Source organism: Pholcus phalangioides, unplaced genomic scaffold (assembly GCF_987345545.1).
Source record: "Pholcus phalangioides strain wild (caught in Gottingen) unplaced genomic scaffold, Ppha-v1.0 ptg000013l_1, whole genome shotgun sequence".
In the NCBI taxonomy this organism is placed as follows: Eukaryota; Metazoa; Arthropoda; class Arachnida; order Araneae; family Pholcidae; genus Pholcus; species Pholcus phalangioides.
Window position 1 is genome coordinate 12,815,942 of NW_028301606.1, and position 23,974 is coordinate 12,839,915.

At 38.0% G+C, this 23,974-nt stretch overlaps 1 protein-coding gene and 1 non-coding gene across 3 annotated transcripts in view; both read left to right on the forward strand.

Annotated features, from left to right (window-relative positions):
- msl-1 (male-specific lethal 1) overlaps nucleotides 1–23,974 on the forward strand; it is a 33,323-nt gene that overhangs the window by 4,444 nt on the left and 4,905 nt on the right. Inside the window, exons 2-6 of one of the 2 annotated variants that reach the window (XM_089240747.1) lie at nucleotides 11,698–11,978; nucleotides 13,690–14,012; nucleotides 17,398–17,472; nucleotides 22,105–22,160; nucleotides 23,763–23,830. In XM_089240747.1, the coding sequence (XP_089096873.1) occupies nucleotides 11,698–11,978; nucleotides 13,690–14,012; nucleotides 17,398–17,472; nucleotides 22,105–22,160; nucleotides 23,763–23,830 (803 nt within the window). The remainder of the gene's footprint in view (nucleotides 1–11,697; nucleotides 11,979–13,689; nucleotides 14,013–17,397; nucleotides 17,473–22,104; nucleotides 22,161–23,762; nucleotides 23,831–23,974) is intronic. The other variant, XM_089240748.1, reaches the window with a different exon arrangement.
- On the forward strand, nucleotides 15,392–15,498 carry LOC149078618 (U6 spliceosomal RNA). The gene has a single exon (XR_016193878.1). It is a non-coding gene; the product is annotated as a U6 spliceosomal RNA (small nuclear RNA).

The window sequence follows — 23,974 nt, forward strand, 5'->3', positions numbered from 1 at the left end:
CAAAAAAAATATGTTGAATCAAAGTACAGAAATGTTTGGCGAGTTTTTTTTTTTTTTGTTTCCCCAATGTCAACCGTTAAGCCTAACTGGCGTATGAGAGAATTCCTCCGGTTTGTGCTGCCATCTAGATGTCTTGACAAGAAATATGTTTTTAATCGGAAGTTGTGGTGGGAGTAAGCTGACCATATTTCCTCGAAAGAAGCACGGGAAATCGGAATCACACATACGGGACATCGTCAAAAGTACACTAAGTTGCTAAATATTGGAGAAATTACGTAAAAATCAAAATGGCGGGAAATAAAGCATTACCGCAAATTGCAGTGGATTTAAATGAATTCTACAAAATAAACGTTCACCAAGACAGATGCGAGAGATTTATATTATTTATAATTTATGAGTGGGGAAAATAGTTTAATTTTTTGACTTCAATAACGAATAAAACTTCGAGCATGCTTCGTGGAAAAACCGGGATACTTCGCTAAAAAGTCGGGACGATCAGAAAAAAAACCGGGACTTTCCCGGGAAATACGGGACGTATGGTGACCCTAGGCGGGAGGAGGTTCCGTGATTAAGTACCGTTCTTTAGAGCCGCGCTTTGGGGTTTGCGGCAAGTTATGATCTCCATCCCTAAAAGTGTTGCACTAGAAAATTATCAATTCACACAACGCAACAGATATCTTTTGCTGACCATATTTCCTTCATAAAAAAATATGAGGAAATAGAAAATCGGGATTCCTACGGTATTATCGCTAACAAAATCGTCAAATGCAAGTGAAGTTGCTAATTCCGGCTAAAAAAGTTTTTCAAAGGCAAATAAAGTTGCCAACTATCGCTAGGATTTGCTGAAAAATCGCCGATGGCGGGATGTAGGGAGCGGAGCTTCCACAAGGCGCAATGCAAATGAGTGAAAATTTATAATTAACTAAACAAAACGTATTTGTTTGACAAATATGTGAGATGAATATGTTTATTTGACTAATCGGGAAATTTTATAAAAAAAAAAAGGTTGGGACTGCCAAAATTACCGAAATGTACTCTAAAATAAGTCGTGATCACACTCTACATGCAAGTTTCTTGCCCACGAACTGAAAAGTTAGCGCATTCCCACAGGCGGAGATAAGACTTGGAAGTCTGGGAGGGCACGATGATGATGATGATGATGATGTCAATTCATATATACATTAGATCAGTCGACTCTGGGGGGGGGGGGGAAGACCCTCCCGTATCACCGCCCATGCGTACCCGTCCTAGATAACCAGTTGTATTGTGTAATCTAGGAGAGTGTTTCTCAACCGCCGGGCCCCGACATCAGTCAAACCGGGCCGTGAATCATCCTCCCCCCCCCCCCCATTTATTCCCTATTAATCGTGTGTATGACAGGGCCTTCCCCTTACAAAAAAAGAAGAAATCAACCGGGCCGCTGGCTTCCGAAGGTTGAGAACCACTGATATATAGGAAGTCGTGGGCAGGGGGCCATCGCACCTGGCCCACCCCCGCGTTTTGGGATGGGGCCGCACGTAAGGTTAATTTCGCTCATAAATTATGAATTTTAATCTATAAATTGCATCATAAATTCATGAAAAAAATGAAATACTTTTAAATTTGATGAAAATTCAGAATTTATGTAAGAAATAATTCTTAGAATTACTGTTTTCATAAATTGGTAATCAAAAATCTATCAAATCAAAATAAATAGTATATTGATATTGACAATAATATACAGTCGAATCCCGTTTTAGCGAATACCGTTAAAGCGAAAATCTCGTTTTAACGAACACTTTTTTAATCCCCCAAATAAGTTTACATGGGAACAATGCTAGGTAACTTGGAATTCCTTTATAACAAAATTTCGTTTTAACGAAGTGATGCCTCCGGTCTCTTGGCATTCGTTATAACGGGATTCGATTCGACTGTATTGATAATCAAATTATCAAAATAAATAATTCTAAAATTTCTAGAATTATTTATTTTATAAATTCTGAATTTCCATCAATTCTGGAATTATTTCTTTCATTTTTTCCGTGTTTTCATCAATTCTAAAAACATTTCTTCCTTACATTCTGAATTTTCATGGGTGGGTGCTGGAATTGTGTATCTCTGTCAATTATTTTTCTCAGTAAATTCGTGTATTCTGAATTATCTCATTAGTTCTCAGACAATTTCTTTCATTGGGTTCTAATACAGTCGAATCCCGTTTTAACGAATACCGTTATAGCGAAAATCTCATTTTAACGAACACTTTTCTAATCCCCCCACATAAGTTTCCGTAGGAACAATGCAATAGCCTGGAATTCCTTTATAACGAAATTTCGTTATAGCGAAGTGATTTCTTTGGCCTCTTGGAGTTCGTTATAACGAGATTCGACGGTATATATTGGTTTTGGAATTATTTCTTTCATCAATTTAAAATTTTCCTCGGTTCGAAATTTTTATTTACAGTCGAATCCCGTTATAACGAACTCCAAGAGACCGGAGAAATCACTTCGTTGTAATGAAATTTCGTTATGCAAGGAATTCCAGATTCTTGCATTGTTCCTATGTGAACTTATCTGGGGAATTAGAAAAATTTTTGTTAAAACGAGATTTTCACGCTGTAACAGTATTCGTTAAAACGGGAATCGACTGTATTTATCTTTTGTTAATCTTTATCCAATTGTTGGTCAATTGTTCTGTACGAGTATTTTTCAGCATTCCTGTGTGTTTTGTAATGTATATGCATTTTTGAATGCTGATTTTCGTCTCCCACATATTATACAAAATCGGGGGGGGGGGGATCGTTGGAGCCACCACGCCTCTGGCCCTTGCTATTATTATAGGATTAAAATCGGGTTTTTAAGTAAATTTCTTTTTTTAGCCTGTGTTACACAGTAGAGGTTTTAGAAAAGTTCTTAATGAAACCAATAATCGCATCGATATTTAATAGGCTTGTTGATTGTTTTTTTTTTTTCTTATCCCGGCTTTAGGCGGTTATTTTATAAACAGTGTTTCCATCGCGTACGGATAGATGGCGTTACTGCCGATGGTGATTTATTATTTTTTTACTTCTTGGCTTTCGAAACCAAATTAAATTGTGGGAAGCTGTTCTTAGGAATCGGGTTTAAACAGTGGTGGATTAAAGTCGGTCGAGGTCCCCGGACGCGAAAGAAAATATTGCCCCCCCCCCTTAAATTAGGAAAGTGTGAAGTTTGGGTTTTTTCGGGGCTTCTGTAGGAGTCGGGGGGGCCCCCGCCGTTAAATCCGCCTCTGGGTATTCCAACCTTTTTTGTCCCATCGCCCCCTTCAGAAATTTTTTTCTTCCATCGCCCCCCAACGCAATCTCACCCATAGGATCCTATGTTAAACCCGTAGATTCTACCGCTCCCTTGGAACATTCCATCACCCCCCCCAGGAGGGGTTAACGCCCCCGTTGGGAATCACTGGTTTAAAGGAATGCTCTTTCGCAGTGCCGTCTTAACACATGGGGGGGCCTCACAAAAATGAGAACCGGTTCAAGTTTTCGACAATTCGCCAGGTAGGGCCTCAGAAAGATCATTTGGCCCGTGGTGCTCTTAAGACGGCCCTGCTCCTTCAGTTAAGACAAAATATTTTCCTGATTGATCGTTTTTCTCACTTTCGATGAACGATAATAAGATTTCACTTTTGAAACTTATGGAAGAAAAAAAAATCCTTTAGGATAACCGTAAATTATACAGGTATCCGTCGTCAATACCTTTTAAGCGGTTTTGAAAAAGTTAAGAAATTGCGACCAGTGAAATTTCTTCTAGTTTGATTTAGGGACGTGTTAAGTATTTTGCGGCCCTCCGAAATGATTATAGCCCCCCGTTCCGGTACTTATGCTAGGAACCCTGCTGCAAGATGAGGGTACTGTATCTACAATATCTGCATCACCACAATGGAGAAAGGCTGTCGTGACTAGACGACGGATTATCTGCCCAGCGTTTCAACTGAATACGTTTTCAGCTGTGTCAAGTATGCATTTTGCTCCACCCTATCCGTGTAGTTTTAGATGCAGTACGTCGTTAGAGTGTGTGAGAATTCAGGCTCTTTCTTGTCCAGCACCCGGGCCACCAAACCCGCCTGCACTCTTGGCTGAAGGCAGGGCCTGTTTCTCGCATGGGAATTTCGGCATACAAATTTTCATTGCGACGAAATTGGCTGCCTTTTGCATGATAGGCACGGGTCGTCTTCCTCTGCCTCAAAGAACACTATGAATAGGGAGGGCTCAAAAAATAATATTTGCCAGGGCCCGAACTTATGAGATACAGGCTCCTAGGTTTGGGGGGGGGGGTGTCAATATCCTAGACCTAGAGGGTCTTCTGTGTTGGACACAATTTTAAGCTATTGCTTTGTTAAGAAATCAAAATGCAACTAAATGTAATCTTAAAGTACCTTTTCCTCATTGATTTTTTTTATCCGTTTTGCAGCTCCTAAAATTTAGAGGCCAAGTGCGGCTGCGCCCCTCGCACCTGCATAAGTCCGGCCCTGGTTTGATTTTAATCTTAAAAATTGGCATGCAAATTTTTTAGAAATACTGTCGAATCCCGTTATAACGAACTCCAAGAGACCGGAGGAATCGCTTCGTTATAACGAAATTTCGTTATGAAGGAATTCCAGTTTATTTGCATTGTTCCTATGTAAACTTATCTAGGGGATTAGAAACGTGTTCGTTAAAGCGAGATTTTCGCTATATCGGTATTCGTTAAAACGGGATTCGACTGTATAACAAAAATTAAAATGACTAAACCCGTTAGATTTGTTAATTTATATGTGACAAATATGGAAGAAACGTTCAACTCCATGTCGCAAACGCATCGCCATCAGAATTTTAATCAAAGAAAACGATCCTAATTGAATCGAATTTTCGTATGTATTTGCGAGGGATATTCGGAATTCTCCAGTTTTGCGTCTAAAGCGTTTATAAAGAGACGAAGAAATCTGCTTGTCAGCTGTGAGTCTCGAAAGTTATCAACCATCATATCAGGCTCTTCGAGAAAGAAAGAAAAACATTAACACTCCAAGTATTAATCAAAAGTGAAGACAAGTGAAAAGTTCTAATATTACATTTATTCATGAGCCATAATTTATGTTAGAATAACTTCATTGAAAAAAAAAAAATTATTTTGCTGCTGGAAGTTGTATTTACCTTTTATCCCTCTCAAGAAAGCCCCTACCTCACTCATGTTAAATTTAACTCGCTTTACGCGATTGTTTTGCTGAACCAATTAATGGCGTAAAGCGATTGATGCCTTTTCAGTATTTCATCGAGAAAAATACGCGGAATTTGAATGTTACCCCTTAGGTATGTAGGAATACAGCACAAGGATGCTCAACCATTTGGATTATGCGGGCCACTCGAGTGTCTGGAAGTGTTCCGTGGGTCATTTGAGTGATCTTGAAATGTGCCGTGGCGGTCAATTAAGTAATCTGGATATATGTCGCTAGTATGTACCTAAATGAGATGTAGAAATGTGCCTCGGGCCTCATCAGATGACTCCGAGGGCCACATTTGTCCCGCGGGTCTGAGGTTGAGCATGTATGGGATAGAGGTACATGTACAGTAATGCCCGACTTACGTCACCCCGCATTTACCTCCTCTAGACTTGAAAAAACAATTTTCTCAATTATGCGCGTTTAGAAGTGAAGAATCTTCACTTCGCGTTTTTGAAAAGAAATGTTTGTTTCTCTAAATCGGTTTAAAAAAAAAAAAAAGAAAGAAAAAAAGAAAGATAGGTATTTATGCAGATTTCCTTTATTTTTTTCTTTCTCCTTTCTGGGGAAGAAGCATTGCCAGGGCCGCAACTAGGTGAGGGCGATTGTCTCGAGTTCTGGGGTCGTTTTACTCGGGCGGCTTATACGCCGGTAGAGCGCTGAAAAGATGTCTCATGCGAGTGAGAATTTTTTTCCGGAACCGCCCTGTTATTAGGGACATAAGTTGGAGTCAGGGCCTGTTTCTCTCATGGGAAAACGAAGCACGTGCCCAGGGCCCCAAAAATGGCTGTCCTTTGTATTTAAGGCACAATGCCCCCCTTTCCCCTGCGTACGCCTTTTCCCCAAAGAAGACTGCATATATAAGGGGCCCTATCAGTTCTTATTTGCTCAGGACCCGAACTTATGAGGAACAGGCCCTCATAAGAATATGGCTGGTTAGAATATGTGATACTTGTAGTACGTACTTCTTTTCTGAACTTATGGGACGGTGTGGGAAACGATGGCAAAAATTTTTGAGAACCATTTATTGGTATCAAAGTTGCGGTTCTTATTTTTTTCCTGATACATCTTGATATCTGAAAAGCAGAGTTACTTTTCGAAACTTTGCAAAGCTGAAGCTCAGGGGCGTACGCGGGACTTGTACCTTTTGTGGGTTTGCTGAAAATTCCTTATACCAAACTTTATTCACCCGTGGAGCCCCTTATTCGAATCAACGTTATTCTAGGTTCAAGCGGTGTAACAAAGAATCGCTTCGAAAAACCTTTGTTAGCGTCATCACTTTGCGGCGCCCTTGACAAAGGTTGCTGACGCACAGTTTGAGAACCCTCGCCTTATAGATTGATTTTGTGTTACTCCCATCTTTGAAAAATAGCATTCTGAAATTAAGGCTTTCGGCTGAATAACGATCTACGCTACATTTTTGCGGAATCGGTTTTTTTCGACTGAATAACGTTCCATATAACTTCCGCTACACGTTCGTAAAGCAGAAACGAACAGATGTAGTTGCTATTCACCTTTACATAGTCACAATCCATCAAGCATCACAATCCGTATCGAGGGTGGAGAGAACTTGGGGGTCTGGTCCCCCCTTCCCCGAAATGTGAGAAAATGACCGAAAAAAGGGAAAGGGATGGCCAAATCTATTGTTCTATCACTTTGGTCGTCGTCGTCCGAACGAAATTTCTGGCTACGGGCCTGCAATCCATGCAAAAAAGGTGTGTCTATCCCTAATTCAGCGAGGACGTTCATTGTCTTTCTCTACTTTAGTCTCAAAAAACGACGTAGACCTTTGTTCGGCCAAAGTTGCCTGAGGACCCGTGTTTTATGTTCATATTTTCCAGTATCGCAGGATCATATATGGCCACCCAACAAATATGATCTAGGGATTGGAAAAGACCTACATCCCCCTCCCCTTTTCTAGACCTGTTTTTCAAGGGAAAGGTGATGTTTGTTTTTCGCCCTCGAACACGATAATTGCCGGAAAAGTGGAGTTCAGTTTCTGAATTATAAAACAAAGTAGGAATTTTTCGTTATTTTTCGCAAAGGCGCAGATGTCCGATTTTATTTTAAGAGTAGCTATTCAGTAATTTAGCATACCAACTCACAAGGAAGGGGTCCCGATGTGACGCCGTCAAAATGTCTTTAAAAAATTACCCTACTGATCCTATTCATTTAAATATGCACAAGCACAAAACCGGCGGCCAGGCGATTGTGTGAGCCCTACACTATACCTTACCCAAGGGTACCCAAACGTTTCACGTTCTCCGGAAAACCCGAGGAATTGTAAATATAGTATCCCTGCACCAAAGCTGCGGCCCTGATTAGCGCCTGCCTCCTGATTACGTTTTAGATCAGGGCATAAATTCCGGCCTGCAAAGGGGGGGGGGGAATCCCAACCGTCCCGCGAACATAGGCGGAAAAGGACATGGGGATGATCGCCCCTTTCAGTTAGAGGAGGCTGCAAGTCTGTGAAAAAATTCTCCATTCGCACAAGAGATACAATTGGCAGATGCCGTCCAAGTGTAATCTATTGCAGAGGCTAGAGGCTTACGCGGGTGGGGGGTGGGGAGAAAGATATCCCCAAGATGATCAAAATTAAAAATATTCTTGAATATTTTTTCTGTAAAAAAACATCGAGATATCCAGAGGGAAAACTTTTATATGCTGTGTTTAAATCTATTTCTGTTAGTAAGCTTATTTTTTCTCTTCGATAACTCAAGATTTTTTTCAAGAAACATTTATCTCCCCCCCCCCCCCATTATGGTGGTTTTCAGAACCAAGGTCGGTTCCCCATACCTCTTGATCGATTGAAGGGCTTGGTCCTTACACCAAGAATAATAGTATTGGCAAGGGTGTACGCAGGATCGACCTATGTGGGGGGGGGGGGGGGTACAAAAGGCTTGAGAGAGGCATTAAAGTTTTCTTCCAAAGAAATTTTGAGTTACCCACCCTTTAAAAAGCATTTAAATTAACAGAAATTGGTTAAAATGCCTTTTGGGATTGTATTCTTATCTCATTAGTACCAATGCTTCCGATTTTTTAGCCTTACCGAAATCTTCAGATCCCAAACCAGATTTTTCCAATTTTCGTATCTTCACAGAAAAATCCTCAAATTATGCTTCGGAAAAATGAACCCCTTCCCCCAAAAAGAAAATTCCTCAGTCGTTGTAATTAAGGGCTGATATATTTTCTCGAGAAAAATACAGAAAATTTTGATTTCAACTACTGGAAATTGCCAAATGTTATCTAATATAATGCCAAAAATGAACAAAGTTGCCTGTTGTTGCTAAAAATCGCCGAAAATTTTCCAATGGCAGGAATTGACGTTCTACTACAAATCGGTAAACATTGGAACAAAATGAATTCCACGGAAAAATTTTTATAAATTTGGTATACCTGTGAGATATATAAAAATTCCTATTTAATTGGAATACCTAGGGCTCCCACTCGTCCTACTTTTCCTACTTTTTGGTAAAATGTTCTACTTTTCCACCAAATCCTACAAACATTTGTGTAATTGATTTTAATTGAGCAGGGAATCATTGATATAATTGCCAAATATTACAAATGTTGGAGATTGTAATTAATGGTTCTGCCAAAGCAGAAATTGTATCTTTTTAAGGTTATTTGGGGATGAGCTGTATGTGGACCATTTTGTAACTTTTTATCAATTTTTTTTTTTTTTTTCATTTCTACGGCATTCAAGATGATAGGTGCAGGGCTCCCATTCGTCCTACTTTTCCTACTTTTTGGTAAAATGTCCTACTTTCTAGTTTTTGTCCTACTTTTTTACCAAATCCTATCTACAAAATTTGTGTAATTGATTTGAATTGAGCAGGAAATCATTGTTATATTGCCAAATATTACAAATGTTGGAGAATGCAATTAATGATTCTGCCAAAGCAGAAATTTTATCATTTTTAAGGTTATTTATGGAGGGGGGGGGACCATTTGGTTGATTAATTTTTCATTTGGTAGGGCTTTGGACAGTAACTGACATTCATCATTCAAAATTATGGTGCAAATAGATGAAACAACAGTTTGCATTACAAAGCAGTTGGATACATAGGCCTATTCTAGGTTTGGTGATTCTGATGCTACCTACTAGTATTCAGTTGTCTTCTGTATTTTTAAGGCATGAAGAGGCATAAACAATATTAACAATGCTCAGCAAAGAGCTAGAAATGAAAGGGCTTCATTTTTGTCAAAAATGATTACACTGGCATTGAACAGTAAAATTTAAACAAATCCCTTTAAAAAGGATGGACAATCACCTTGGATCAAAGGATGGATTCACCTTGCCTTATTTACATCGGATCTTGTAATTTACGCATTTTGCACTATGCTTTTGAAAGTGGTCTCGAAGGAGCGTCATTCTTAAAAAATGTACATCTTTGAAATTTGCTGTGCATTGTCAAAGACAGTTGACAAACTCTGCACTTTGGAAGATTCCAAAAAAAGTATGTAATATATAATGAGAGACAGAAAAGAATTATCTGTGGTTTCTAGTACACTGTTTTGGCCAAAAATTTATTTTGTAACCAAGTCATTTGTCATTTTGCTACGGCTTGAGTCAATCTTATAGGATACTGAAATAGTGTAGTACTGTAGATACTGAAATAGTCAATCATTTATAGGATACTATGAAAAAAAAATTTTAGGGATTTTTTTTTATTATGCTATGATTATGTTGTCTAAGGGGATTACACCCCCCCCCCCTATTTTTTAGTCCCGCGTTTTCCTACTTTTCTAATTTTTTGAGTGGGAGCCCTGTAATTGTCATGATATAAATTATAAAATGGCAAAGTAATTGTAACAACTTCAAGTGCAAACTTTTGACATCAAATTAGGATTATCTCCATCTGACGAATCTGGATTAAATCTGATAACCTTGTTCTAACCTAAGGCAGTGTTCGAAATCATTGGTGGTCCACTGGTCCGAGACCAGTGATTAAACAATCAGACCAGCAAGAAAAAAATTTTGATGGTCCTCTGGATCAGTAGCGAAACATGTTGCCAGTCACTTTCACACCTGGAAATGTCTTGTTTTCTGCTGAATATGCTAAAAAAAAAGTGCATTTATGTGAAGATATTTTGTTTCAATTATTTTGTACTCAGTGTTGCTGTTTGAATCTTAGCAAAAACTATTCAGTATATTATACTTTTTATTAGCAAATATCTTTTGCGAAATGTTTTTTCCAAATGTAATTTAAATAGGTCTCTTAAAACCTCCACACTTGTTTATCGATAAAGCCACACAATCAACAGTGTTGGCTTCATGAGGTTTAACTACAGTTCTAATTTTTTTTTTTTTAAATATACTTTCTGCACCCCTTGGTGGTATATCACTCTTCTAAATGCAACATATTAAAAAAATGAATTATTCAGAAGAGATTTTTCGTTTAGCGGACCACTCATAATGTCTGAAGACCAGTAGGTTCTCAATGGTATATTTAATGATTCAGTCCAACTCTTTTCTAAAATATGATTTTACAAACTTTGTGCCCATGTGTTGCAAGTTTTATTCAGAGTTTATTCATTTTTACTGAGCCACTATTCAGTAGTCATGTAAATTCCATTCAAAACTTCTTTAGTAATCATGCATAGAAACTTCAATGTGACAATGCCAGTTTTTTTATTATTGTCATGGACTTTTCAAGCCCTGTGTTAATCTAGGTGTGTATAGGCTATGTTACTGCCAAAGCCCAAAGTTGACCAGTTCGTGAACTGGCTAGCCCATTTGACCTGGCTAGTGTCCAAAATTTTGGCTTTCGTCGACTTTGGCCAGCCCTTATGTATTGATTCCTATTATTCGGGGTCACAGTGTAGTTTTTGTGATAATTATGGCCATTTCTAATTAGCCATATCTAACCATAATTATTATTAGCTATGGCAACCTTAATGGTCAAGGGAGTCCTAATATCAATATCATGGTGACCCACATATAGGGATATACAAGTTGGGCAAAAAGTCCATAGAAACTTTAAAAATTCATAAAAACTGGAAAAATAACCGAAATAAAAAAAGGTTTGCAGGATTAGCATCGCTAGGTCACTGGAATTTTTTTAAGATGGAAAAAAGTCTCAGAAAAACAGCCAATAGGTGGCGCTGACATGCACAGGTCAAAGAAAAGATATGCAAATGACGAGTTCAATCAGCTGTTTTTTGGATTTTTTTTCCTCCATCTTAAAAAAAATTCAATTCCTGTGATCTAGCGATGCTAACCCTGCAAACCGTTTTTTATTTCGGTTATTTTTCTGGTTTTTATTCATTTTTAAAGTTTTTACAGACTTTTTCCCACTCTATAAGGATCACAAGGCCAAAGCCCAGCGAAAGCCTGAAGTTCTGATATTTGTTGGATCAACTGGGCCAGCCAGTTCACAAAGTGACCAACACTTTGGGCTTTTGCCGTAACATGTATAATAAAGAAATATGATTTACTATGAAAAAAAATATCTACATAAATTGACCATTATTTTTCATTTTTAGTTGAAAGTGCGGCAGGAACGCATGGAAAGGAGAATGTGCCTCCTCAAGAGAAATGTAAGGTCTGATCATGACTCTGATGGATGTCTTTCTGATGTTGGTAGCATAATGTCAGATTCTCAACTTCCATCTGCAGCTGGGCCAATAACATCAACAGTTCCAGCAGTGATAACATCAACATCTTCAACTAGCGAGCCTTCTAACACAGGAAGACCTCCTGTTCATTTAGTTACCAGATATTTGGGCAGGCGGTCAAAAACTGTACCGTTGAGAGCCTTGAAGAGGTGAGTCCTTCATTCTGAGTTACATACAATACAGAGAGTAATTTATGATGGTGTTATGAAAGTGTTTCTGTATACATTTGAAAAATGTTTCTGTATAACTTGTTTACGAGTCCTTGTTAAAAGTTCTAAATTCATGTTTTGGATGTCGTATTCAATGGCCTCAAAGCAGAATGTTCTGCATTGTTCTACAACGAATCCTCAGCTGACTAGAAATGTTCTGCAGTAAAAAAAATTTCCATAATACTGTTTCCTACACTTTTCTTAAAACTCTTCCCGAGATTTTTCTGCAGGAGCAACACTGATTGTTCTATGGCGTATGCTGCAGTTTTCAGCATATTTTGCTATGGGGTTCATTGGTAAGGTTTGTGCATGGATGCGACTGCTTCAGAAAGGTATCAGGAAAACAGTAAATCATGGTACACACTCTCATAAGATCATCAGAGCTAATGCAAGCAGCCAGCCAGAGCATAATTCATAATGCATGTGCTCTCAATCTGCCTTAAACAGTCTGGACAATTTATGAATCTTACTATTGTTGCATTTAGACCATACATTCCACGAATCTGGCGATGAATCTCTACCCTTATCATATTTCTTGTGTTTAGGAAGCAAATAGTGCCCTTATTTTAAAAGTGACAGGCCACTTCTCTTCCTTTGTGTACATAATGCAAAATGTGCATACTTCTAACCTAGTTTGAAATTATGTTGATTGCATGTAAGAGATGTTGATAAACACTCTGCGTGTGTAAAATTACAATTGCAAGGGAAAAATATATCGTAAAAGAATATTTTCAAATGTTCCTTGCTTTAAAATAATAGCCCACATTCAATTACTGGGACTTTCATCCATTTAGATGTCTCAACTCATCACACACACCATTCTTATCTCTTTGTCATATACATGGTGTCTAAGCTAAAGGTTAAAAATATGATAGATTCTCTATAATTCAGATGGCCAGTAATCCAATGTTTTAGGTGAGTTTTCTTGGAAATCAAAGAAGGGGAAAGCGTGTCATTGCATGTCTGTGCCCAGTTTATATTATTTAAACGGGCTTTTTCAATTAACTTCCAGTGATTTCGGTAATCTGACACGTCCTTATCTAATATGCCAGATTACAGAGTCTCTACTGTAATGACTAAAACTGGAGAAGCCACAGGATGTAAGGGCTAAAGATATCCAAAAATAACGATTTATATATATATATATATTTATATTTATAAATAACGAGAGAATCATATATGATTATTTATACATTTTAGTTGCATTAAAGAGAGCGTTGTTGTTTAGTTATGAAAATTTGATGACCCATATGCTTTGGAACTGCATCTGCAGCAGTTGATTTAATAACACCTCAAATGCTTTTAAACACTTGGCAAGAGATTGAATACCATTTGGACATCTGCAGAGCCTCTAAAGGTGCTTATAACCTTATTAACCTGCTATAGGAGCCACTCTCTTTAATGCAACTGAAATTTATAAGTAATCATATATGGTTCTCTCATTGTAAGCCGTTACTTTTGAATATCTTTAGCCCTTACGTCTTTGTCATTACAAAAAATTATCAATTCTTGTTTGTATAGATTTGTAGTTTTTGTAATATTTGAATATCGATCGCATTTATACAAGAGGAATGTTTTCTATGCTCAACTTTTTTAAAATTTTTTCTGCATTAAACTTTTTTTTGTGCTAATGCGACTGATTCTTCTATAGGCGTTATCTGGGGCCCCCAAAATCATTCCCATGTAAGAGACCAGCCATCAAGCATTTACCATCAACAACATCAGTGTCATCTATATCAGAGTCTGTGGAAGAAGAGAAACCTGTGATCAAAGATGAAATCAGTTCTACAAGCATGGTTTCACCGTCTCTGTCTGTCCAAACGCCAGAAGCAGAAACAACAACAATAACCAGGAAAAAAAGCAAAAGGCACAAGACCATTCCAATACCAGAGGATTTCCTGACGACCGACATTGAGTACTATTTGCCAGACTATTCTAGGCAAGACACACTCGACAGCGCACACACAATCGATGGTATGTGATTAGCTTTTTTTTTTATAGTTTTTTTATTGCTATTTATGTGTTAAAAATTTCTCTCTTATTCTCATGGTTAATTATGTGTTGATTATTGTGTCGTGAAAGAATGTGGACTAATTTTTCGTATAACAAAATCGATATCACAATTTTTCAGCCGAAAGTTTAAAAAAAATTGAAAATTACCAATCGGATAATACCCAAACTGACACACAGTAGCATTTCAATCATCCAACATTTTCGGGACAAAGGTCCAGTTCTGAAGTAGTGTATGTTGACAGAGTCCACCGCTAGATGGCATGGTCTGCACCATTGAGAAAGAGCACACAACACACTTCAGTGATGCAGGAACAGCACATATGTTTCATCACTAACAATGCTGTCACACAATCCGCGCATATTGTCCTTATCTGTTGGCCAACTGAAACCGCCATATCTCCTCCACGACCAGTACCTGAACAGTACATTGAAGTTCCATCAACAAGAGCAGCAGATGAGAACTACTATTCCAACCAACCAATGGCGTTTTGTGGTGTGATTGATGGTAATGTTTGCACCCACTACTAATCCAACTCAGTGCATCCATTCTGGCAGAACAGTGAAAGCTCTGGATAGACTGAATTAGTCTATAATTCAGTCTATGTGACTGTCGCTTTGGGGAGGGGTACTGTGGAACCAGAGGTCACCACTATATGGAGCAATCTTCATCATAGAGAAAAAGAATGTGCAATGCAGTCACACAATCCACTCATATCGTCCTTATCTTGTAGATACTGTCCCCTTAATTGTATAGTAAATGTTTTTATATTTTGAGGGAAGCCTTTGTGATTTACCATTGCACTCCCTCTACAGGTGATAATTCCATTAGTAAAGAAAAAAATTTTCAATAAGGATACCTACATTGGTTGACATAGTTCTGGATAATCAAGATCCAATTGTGCATCGATGATGTTGCTCTGCACAAATAACGCATTTAAAATCATTCCAACGTTTTTATTTGTAGCGATAGCAACTTCAATGGATCTCATTGTGGTTTGAATTTTTGTTTTCCCCCCACCACAAGCTGAAATTTTTCAATCCACTTAAATCCCTTGATTGTTTTGATATAAGTACCTGGTTTAAATTAAGTACAGCCACTTCCTGACTTATAAATTTTTGAAGCTACACACAAAAGAATCTTAGACTTGCAGACAAAGCGTAATATAATTTATGAGTTGCAAAATAATTTTGCCCTTGATTTTAGTGAAGAATAAAAATTCACGTTTCTTGCCTTGAAAATATGAGAGAAACGGGACATCTTTAAAAAAAAAGTCGAGACAGCCATGATTAGGGAAGATACTGGGACATCCTGGGAAAATGAGTTATGTGGTCACTCTGTGGTACTCGGTTCGGCAGTACATATACTAAAATTGGAACGATACAGAGAAGATTAGCATGGCCCCTGCGGAAGGATGACACGCAAAATCATGAAGCGTTCCACATTTTTTTAAAAATCCACATTCACTGTATTACAACGTCAGAGAGATTCGTCGCATCCTGTGTGGAAATCCAAGAATACGGTTGGCCTGGGTGAAAGCGCACTCTGGAGTAGCTGGCAACGAGCAAGCTGACCAACTTGCTAAGGAAGCCGCTAATCTTCAAACTCCAGGTGAACACCCATGGCCAAGGAGCTTTGGTCAACGCTTATTGCGTGGGGATCTGTTGAAGACGTGGCAATGTAGTTGGAATTCTAATGCAGCCAAAGACACCTGTAAAGTCCAACGACGGGTCCGTTGGCACCATTATGTTTGGCCCAGAGAAAAGATAATAGTGGTAACAGAGCACGGTCCATTTCCGGTCTATTTCGAACGGTTTAAGCTCTCAACTCACTCTGCTTGTAATTGTGGAGCTTCTGGATCTCTTTGGCACTATGCAACGCAGTGTCCAATGACGGCTCAGTTCCACTTTGGTAAGATGCCAGAGTCTTATACCTTAGCCTGGAAGATAAGGACCCTTCGTAGTCCTATGAACTTTCACCGCCTCATAGGTCTTGTCAGGTTTCTGAAGCAGAACGTTCACCATATGCACGACAAAACCAGAGGAGCACGTGAACCGAGAGGAGGCACCGACCCGACGTATGTGCCATCAAGGGAGTGCAGCAGTCAAGTGAGACAGTACGATTTGCGGCCAAGACTGAGAGGAGTTACTTATGTCACACACACACCCTCGCAAGAGAGCGGCAGCCAGGCGATGATTTACAACTTGCTGCCTAGACGGCGATGGACCGATACTAGACCGATTCACTACTGAAGACCGATACCGACAATCGAACTGATATGTGGGAGCTGGACAATGGATGGCTGTGATTAGCTGATTTACTCTGCGATTCGAAATTTTATATTTATTATTGACAATCATTAGATTTAGATTATTGACAATCATTAGATTTAGATTATTGACAATCATTCGATTAACTGATGATGGCAAGATTCTTATGGGAGGACTATCATCGCATAATCTTGTTTATAATTTTGATTGTCAATTGGCGTTTTATGTTTCGAGTTTAATCATCTGTTATATGATTTTAGATTGACGATCGTCATCAAACCTCGTTAGTGCGTCACCTGGTTAGCACGTCACTCTGCTTACCGGGTCACTTTTTGGAAGTCCCAATTGTCCTCAGGCAGGAATTGGCACAGCTAGGGCTCACTCCATTTAATGAGTCACTCCGCTTACTAAGTCATATTTTTGCTCTCCCAAGAGTGACTCATTAACGAGGTTTGACTGTATATATATATATATATATATATATATATATTTTTTTTTTGGCTGCCTTCGTATGAGGCGACAATGTTTTGTTTTTATTATAAAACTTTCCGGATACACCCACCCTTCGGGAACGCTGCGATATCTCTATGAGATGGGAAGCTGGGTGTGTCCGGTCTTCAAAGGTCACTCTGTGCAGGCCCTCAAAAATTCCATTATATTTGTGTGACTTATGACAAAAACTATAGATTTGTCAAGTCAGGGAGTTGACACTTATGTTATACCAACAGCAATAGCAAAATTGTGTTGATCCAAGGAATAAATTTGAAGTTTATTTATTCACAAATTTATCTTTTATTCATTTTGTTGCTTATTTATAAATTTTTTCAGGCTATTATAAAATCTTCCCATGTCTTTTTTTAATAATATGAGTACCATTGAGATTTTTCTTAGTTTTCATACAGTCCCTTCTCACAAACTCGGGAAATTACTGTCAATTCCAGTACGTCAATATGAAAAAATTAGGAATATCACTTGCATAAATCCGCTGAATACTTCTGTCCGGAGAGGAAGTTAAATGACAGAATAATAATTGTATAAAGAATATATTAACTATTGAATTTATTGAACTGTTTTACAGGAGATGAAATCGAGAGCACTAGTCTGCTCAAGTTACGTGGTGATACTGACAAGAAAGAAGATGTGCGTCTCTCTGGTGAGCGCACATTATATATATGTAGATGTTGCATATTAGCTTATTATGTCAGATCACCGCGTAAGACAACTTGTACCTCAGCATCAGCTTGGAATGTTTACATACACCAGTGGTTCACAAACTTTCTACAAGCTATGCGCCACTTTTCCTTATCAACACTTATCCGTGGATCCCTGGAGTAATTTAACAAAGAATCTCTCTTCAAAAACCTTTGTCAGGGACACCGTGGCGCACAGTTTGAGAACCGCTGATGTGAATCATTGCCACTATCCCGTTTTTGATTCCCCCATTGGCAACCTTTTGCTTGGTGGGATTTCATTAATGTTAAACCAGGACATCAAAATTTCTACGTTCACAGGTTTTTTCAGAATTACATTATAATTTTCAAATCAATTGTTACGATTTTCCCGTATCTCGAGATCCTTTGCACTGCCTAAGCAGGCTTAGCATGTTTGAAAATCACAGTCTTAATTGGTGTTTCTTATGTGTTTTTTATGCTAAAAAATGTCATGCGACATACCTAGCCAATCTCGTTGCAAACCAAACCTTGGCACCCTGTTTGAGAATTTATTGTGCTATAAATCAGATTTTCCACAAATTGTTGTAATTCAGTTCTTCTTTAGTTGATGTATCAGTATTTCTTGATAGATCTTTCATGACATTGATAGAACACACAAAAGTTAATAATTCCCACTTAAAATTTAAATTTTTAGTGGTTTTCTTTTGGCTCTGAGAGACAGATTCTACCTACAAAAACTTTTGTGGTTGCCCAAGCCCATCTTGTGCCACCCTATACCATTATGATACTTTAGTAATAACTGTGCTAGATGCTTATTGAAAAATAATTGGCTGGATAATCCTGTTCTTGCCTCAATAAAATATGGTATCTCTGCTCTAAATCAAGTTATGAACCAATGTTTGGAAAAATGTATTTTGAGTGTGGGAGTAGCTGTATATTACCAGACGTCTCGTAATCTACAGAAATTCTTCTCTACATACATGATAAAGATGGATATCATTGATTTCATAAATATTCAGTTACTTCATATACTTTCATAAGTATTGATGTTTTTAGTTATGAAATGTAGAAGAGACAATATGAATATGCTTGTGGTAAAGTCGTGGAAAATTTTTATTGCTGAAAACTCAACTTCTCAAATGATGTTATTTCTTGCTTATAATCTGTTATATTGGTGGTGTATCATAACCGACACACTGCCCCCCCCCCATGAAATCTTGAAGAATAGAAGAGGTGGTTGTGATTTTTTTTATTATTATTATTTATTTAAAAAAACATCCTTCAACTTGTATCTATGTACCATTTATGTGTCTGTGAGTATACAGTTATAGCCTGATATAACAGCCCAAGTGGCATGGTGGTAAGATGCTTGTCTACCACAGTGAAGGTAGCTGTCACGATCCTGGGTTCAAACCCGAGAGAGGATAATAGATAAGTTATTTTCCCTAACGAACTTGAGGCGACCACCGATAAACAGCGCCTTCATTTCCGATACATCTCATTAATTGCAATATAGCAATATGGCCAGAGTTGGTGATTGGTGAAGTAGTCTGAAATAACAAGAATCTCCCTATAACGAATGATTTGCATGTATGACATGAATGTCGCTCTCCACTTGTTAATACAAGATATACGGAAGACTGGATGTTGTGAAGATATTTATTATTTCAGATGTTTATTTTTTAAGGAAGGAAAAAACTCATCTCTGCCTCCACCGGGAGTCGAACCCGGGTCCCTCGATTGCCGGACGAGTGCTCTGACCACTAAGCTACAGAGGAGATAGAGATTTTCCTTCGCTAGAGCGTATATATGCCGAACGGAACCGTGCAATGGACGGTGAAACCGATCAGCTAATAGCTCATTGACGACGAGCCACCAGAGGGCTATATATATGACATGAATGTCGCTCTCCACTTGTTAATACAAGATATACGGAAGACTGGATGTTGTGAAGATATTTATCTTGTATTAACAAGTGGAGAGCGACATTCATGTCATATATATAGCCCTCTGGTGGCTCGTCGTCAATGAGCTATTAGCTGATCGGTTTCACCGTCCATTGCACGGTTCCGTTCGGCATATATACGCTCTAGCGAAGGAAAATCTCTATCTCCTCTGTAGCTTAGTGGTCAGAGCACTCGTCCGGCAATCGAGGGACCCGGGTTCGACTCCCGGTGGAGGCAGAGATGAGTTTTTTCCTTCCTTAAAAAAAAAAAAAAAATAAAATAAACATCTGAAATAATAAATATCTTCACAACATCCAGTCTTCCGTATATCTTGGATTTGCATGTAATTGGCTAAGAGTCAGTGATAAAGATACAAAAAATATTTAGTTATAGCTAGTGTTTTTTTTTTTTTTTTTTTTTAAATTAGAAAGCTTTCACTATAACATCAAGAAACTCCAAATCACAAGTCTTTTCTCTTTCATCAAGATTTACACTAAAGATGACACTTATGACCTCACATTCTCCTCAAACATTATGAATACCAGCACAAATGATACTAAGAAAGCCTTTCTAATTGGCGGGAAAATGTTAAATGGACTTATTGTCATGTTGATGAGTAGCCGCAAAGCAGAACGTGCTGAAATCTGCGACGTACGTCACAGAACAACCCGTACTACTGCAGAACAATCTGGAAGATTTTTAACGAAAAGTGTAGAAACACACTGTTATGGTAGTTTTTGACTGCAGAACATTTTCAGTCAGACGCGAGATTGTTGTAGAACAATGCAAAACATTCTGCTTTGGAGGTGAGCAGTATAATATAGTACAATCATTGAGAATTTTAATTGTTCGGCTAAATCACTTTGCAAATACAAAATTTTATGCAAAAAAACCTCATAGAAAATTAACTGCTGTTGAGTATAAAATTCAATTCTATGACTAGAGTTCCATTTATTCACTAACATTACAACAAGATAAACTAAAAGATGTTTTGATGCAGATAATGTTTTCATCAATTCATAACTTGACAGGGCAAGTCTTTTACTACAATGTTTCTCGTGATTGTGAACTGTCATTATAACAGACTTGCACGGTTTGTTTGTTTTTTTTATTTTTATTCCAATCTCTTTCAAAAAAATTAAAAAATTTTAATTTTTCTTAGGAATTCTCTCAACAGCTGGTTCATAGTGAAGCGGTCGCTAAATTGTTTGAATCATGTTTCTGCACTGAGGGCTATAATCTATTATACAGGATGCATATGGCATTTTACTGGTGAGCTGTTGATCCTAAAGGACACACTTCCAAATAGAAAAAGTATCTAAATAGCATGTAGTACTCAGATATGTCATTCATATTTCTGGGGTTATATATTTAGTAAAGTAAAAAAAATACCTTTTTTATACAGCGCCAGAGACAGGGCAACAACTTTTTTATTGGGTTTTTGGTCGCATAGGGACTTTTTTTTTAAATAAATATACAACCATTTGCAACATTGATGACATATCTGGGTACTACATGCTATTTGGATACTTTTTCTAATTGGAAGTATGTCTCTTGGATCAATGGCTCACCAGTAAAATGCTGTGCACCCTGCCACCTATGCACCATTGTATGTAAAATGACATGTCCCCACTGATTCATCATCGATGGGCCGAAACCACTCAAGTTATAAATATGAAATTTGGTCAGTAGTTTTATTTCATAACGAAAAGACTCACGAAGGGTTTTTCGAAATTCGACCCATAAGGGAATTTAAATTACTTAGAGAAATCGTGCCGAGCTGAAACCACTGAAGCTATAAACATGAAATTTGGTCAGCATTTTTATTTAGTAATGTAAATAGTCACTAAGAAGGGATTTTTCAAAATTTAACCCTTAAGGAGGGTTCAAAGGTTATATAGTAATAATGTGATCTTCACGTATTCCCAAGGGATCAGCATGATCTATCCAGGGAATTTATTAGTGTTAGTAGACATCCATGCCTGAACCGGGATCCGAACCCAGACCTCCACAGTGAGAAGCTTGTTCCCTAACCACTCGACTGCCAAGCAGCATGAAACAACTATCGCTGAACCTATAAATATGAAATTTAGTCATTAGTTTCATTTTATGATGTAAAGATTCACTAAGGAGGGACTTTTGAAATTTTAACCACCTCTAAAAAATGGAGCTCATAATTTGGTTTAAAGTTATATAATGTAATCATGACTGAACTGAAGCTGAAGAAGCTGTAAATATGAAGTTTTGTTGGTATATTTTATAATGTAAAGACCCACCAAGACAAGATTACTGAAACTTCAACCCCCAAGGGGGTCAAGAGGCGTTCAAATGTTATATGGGAGAATCATTGCCATGTAATTTTCAGATTACCAAATCCATGTGAGAGAAGCTGTGGGTAACAGCTAGTCTATACAATAAAAGTCAAAAGTTTTCGATTTATAAAATCCATGTTAGATTATGGTGAAAAAATTAATGTACTTTTTTATTACAGTTTTGTTCTAGAAAGATTTTCATGTGCACAAAACTGATTCACGGTTATTATTTATTTAATTATATCGTATGATGCATGAAATAATGCAGCGAATAAGTTATATTATCTGTTTTTCTTTGTGCTTTTGTATGTTTGTGAATGTACTATTTCATCTCATTATAATTTCTTTTTTTAAGTGCCTTCTTGGAGGTATAAACCGGTTTCAAGCTTCTACCAGATGGAAGGTACAGAGGTGAGTCGTCTTTGTTGATTAATTTTAATAATTTGATTTTGGAATTGAAAATACAATATCTGTAGCTACAGTTTTCAACTGCTGGACTGGATATTCGAGAAACTGAACACACAAAAAATTGAAAATGTTAATACGGTAGTATCTCTACATGCTCTCATCGTGAGGATCCAGATTCAAACCCCGTTGGCGGTCCAGTGGTGAGCGACTGAAGTTGATTTTCTGTTTTCCAACTTCAAGGTACGAATGTGAGCTGGTCTCCCATTGGAAAAGGTCTTTTCACAGAGAGCAGTAATGTACCATAGCTACACATTTATATATACACTCACACAGCATGTTCCTGCATGTATCGATTCATTAGAAATTCTGCAGAGTACGAGTGTAGTCATGTGTACAATGTGTACATGTTCAATTAAGTACTAGTGGTATCTCTACATCATATGTGCTCAACCCAACCCATCGCTTTCAGGTCAAATGTGGCCCACAACAAATATCCAAACAACTCAAATGACCTGTGGCACATTTTCAGATTACTTCAGTGGCTTGCAGTGCATTTCCAGATCACCTTAGTGGCCCCAAGCATATTTCCATTCACTTGAGTGATGCGTCCCACACTTCCTGTTCACTTTAGTAGTATGTAGTACATTTGCAGATTATTACTTAAGTGGCTGGCCAGCACATTTTGAGATCATTTGAATGGCCAGCGACATGCTACAAGATCACTTAAGCAGCCCATAACACTTTTACAATTCAATTAAGTGGCGACCTTCAGCAGTTGTATAGATCACTTGAATGTCTTGCAGCACACTTTCAGATCACCTGAGTGACTCTAGGCACATTACCAGATAACTCAAGTAGCCTGCAATCTGTTTCAAAACCGATGAAGTAGCCCACACTCCCCAAAATGTTAGCACACTTGCTCTACATGGTATATTCTTCTACATTTGTAAGTTTTACTGGAACATTCACATTTTTTGTTCATTTGCTGAGTGATGACAAATATTTGTGGTCGGCTGAAGTTGGTTTTCTGTGGTTCCCAACTTCAAGGCGCAAATGCGAGCCGATCTCCCCGTTAAAAAGTCTCGCCACAGTGAGCAACAGTCCTACAACGGTAAATCATTCAACCATAACACTTCACTCATAGTTAGTAAAACTGGGGGCAGAGGACAGCACTACACATAACAAGCATTACACAGAAACAAACTTTACGTCAGGTTGCACTACACGTACACGCACATTCCCGCATGTACCGATTAGTTGGGGGGTTCCGCGGGGGGGGGGGAGGTGCATGTGTGGTGTAGCATTAGTAGGTAGGGGCTCGGGGATCCATGATGTTCTTAAGCAGCCACCTCGTTGGGCAATTTGCCTGTTGTGGCGTTGTATTTGTATTTGTATTTCTTTCATAACAAATTTTTTGATGGTTTGATTGAGAAGTGTATGGAGACTGCACTGCATGAAAAATATTCAAATCATATTTTTAGCTGTGACAGAATTTCTGTAAAACTTAATTGTTATAGCTTTGCAATTAAGTTGCTTTCCTGCCTCTTTTGTTTTCATACTGCTGATGTAGCCTTTTGACATATGGTTTGTACTCCCTCTTTTCAGAATATTGATGATAGGGTGTTTCATCGAAGACATTTAAAATGTGAACAAGACGAAAAGCGCAGAAAAAGGTGAGATCTGAAAGAAAATATAATTTCTAAATAATTAAGTGTGTACCTTCATAAGCAAGCTTTTATTATTCCTTTGTTTTTGGTGATCTAAGCTTTTATTCGTCTTCTTATTAGAGAGCAGCTTCAGTTACTATTCCTTTTTCA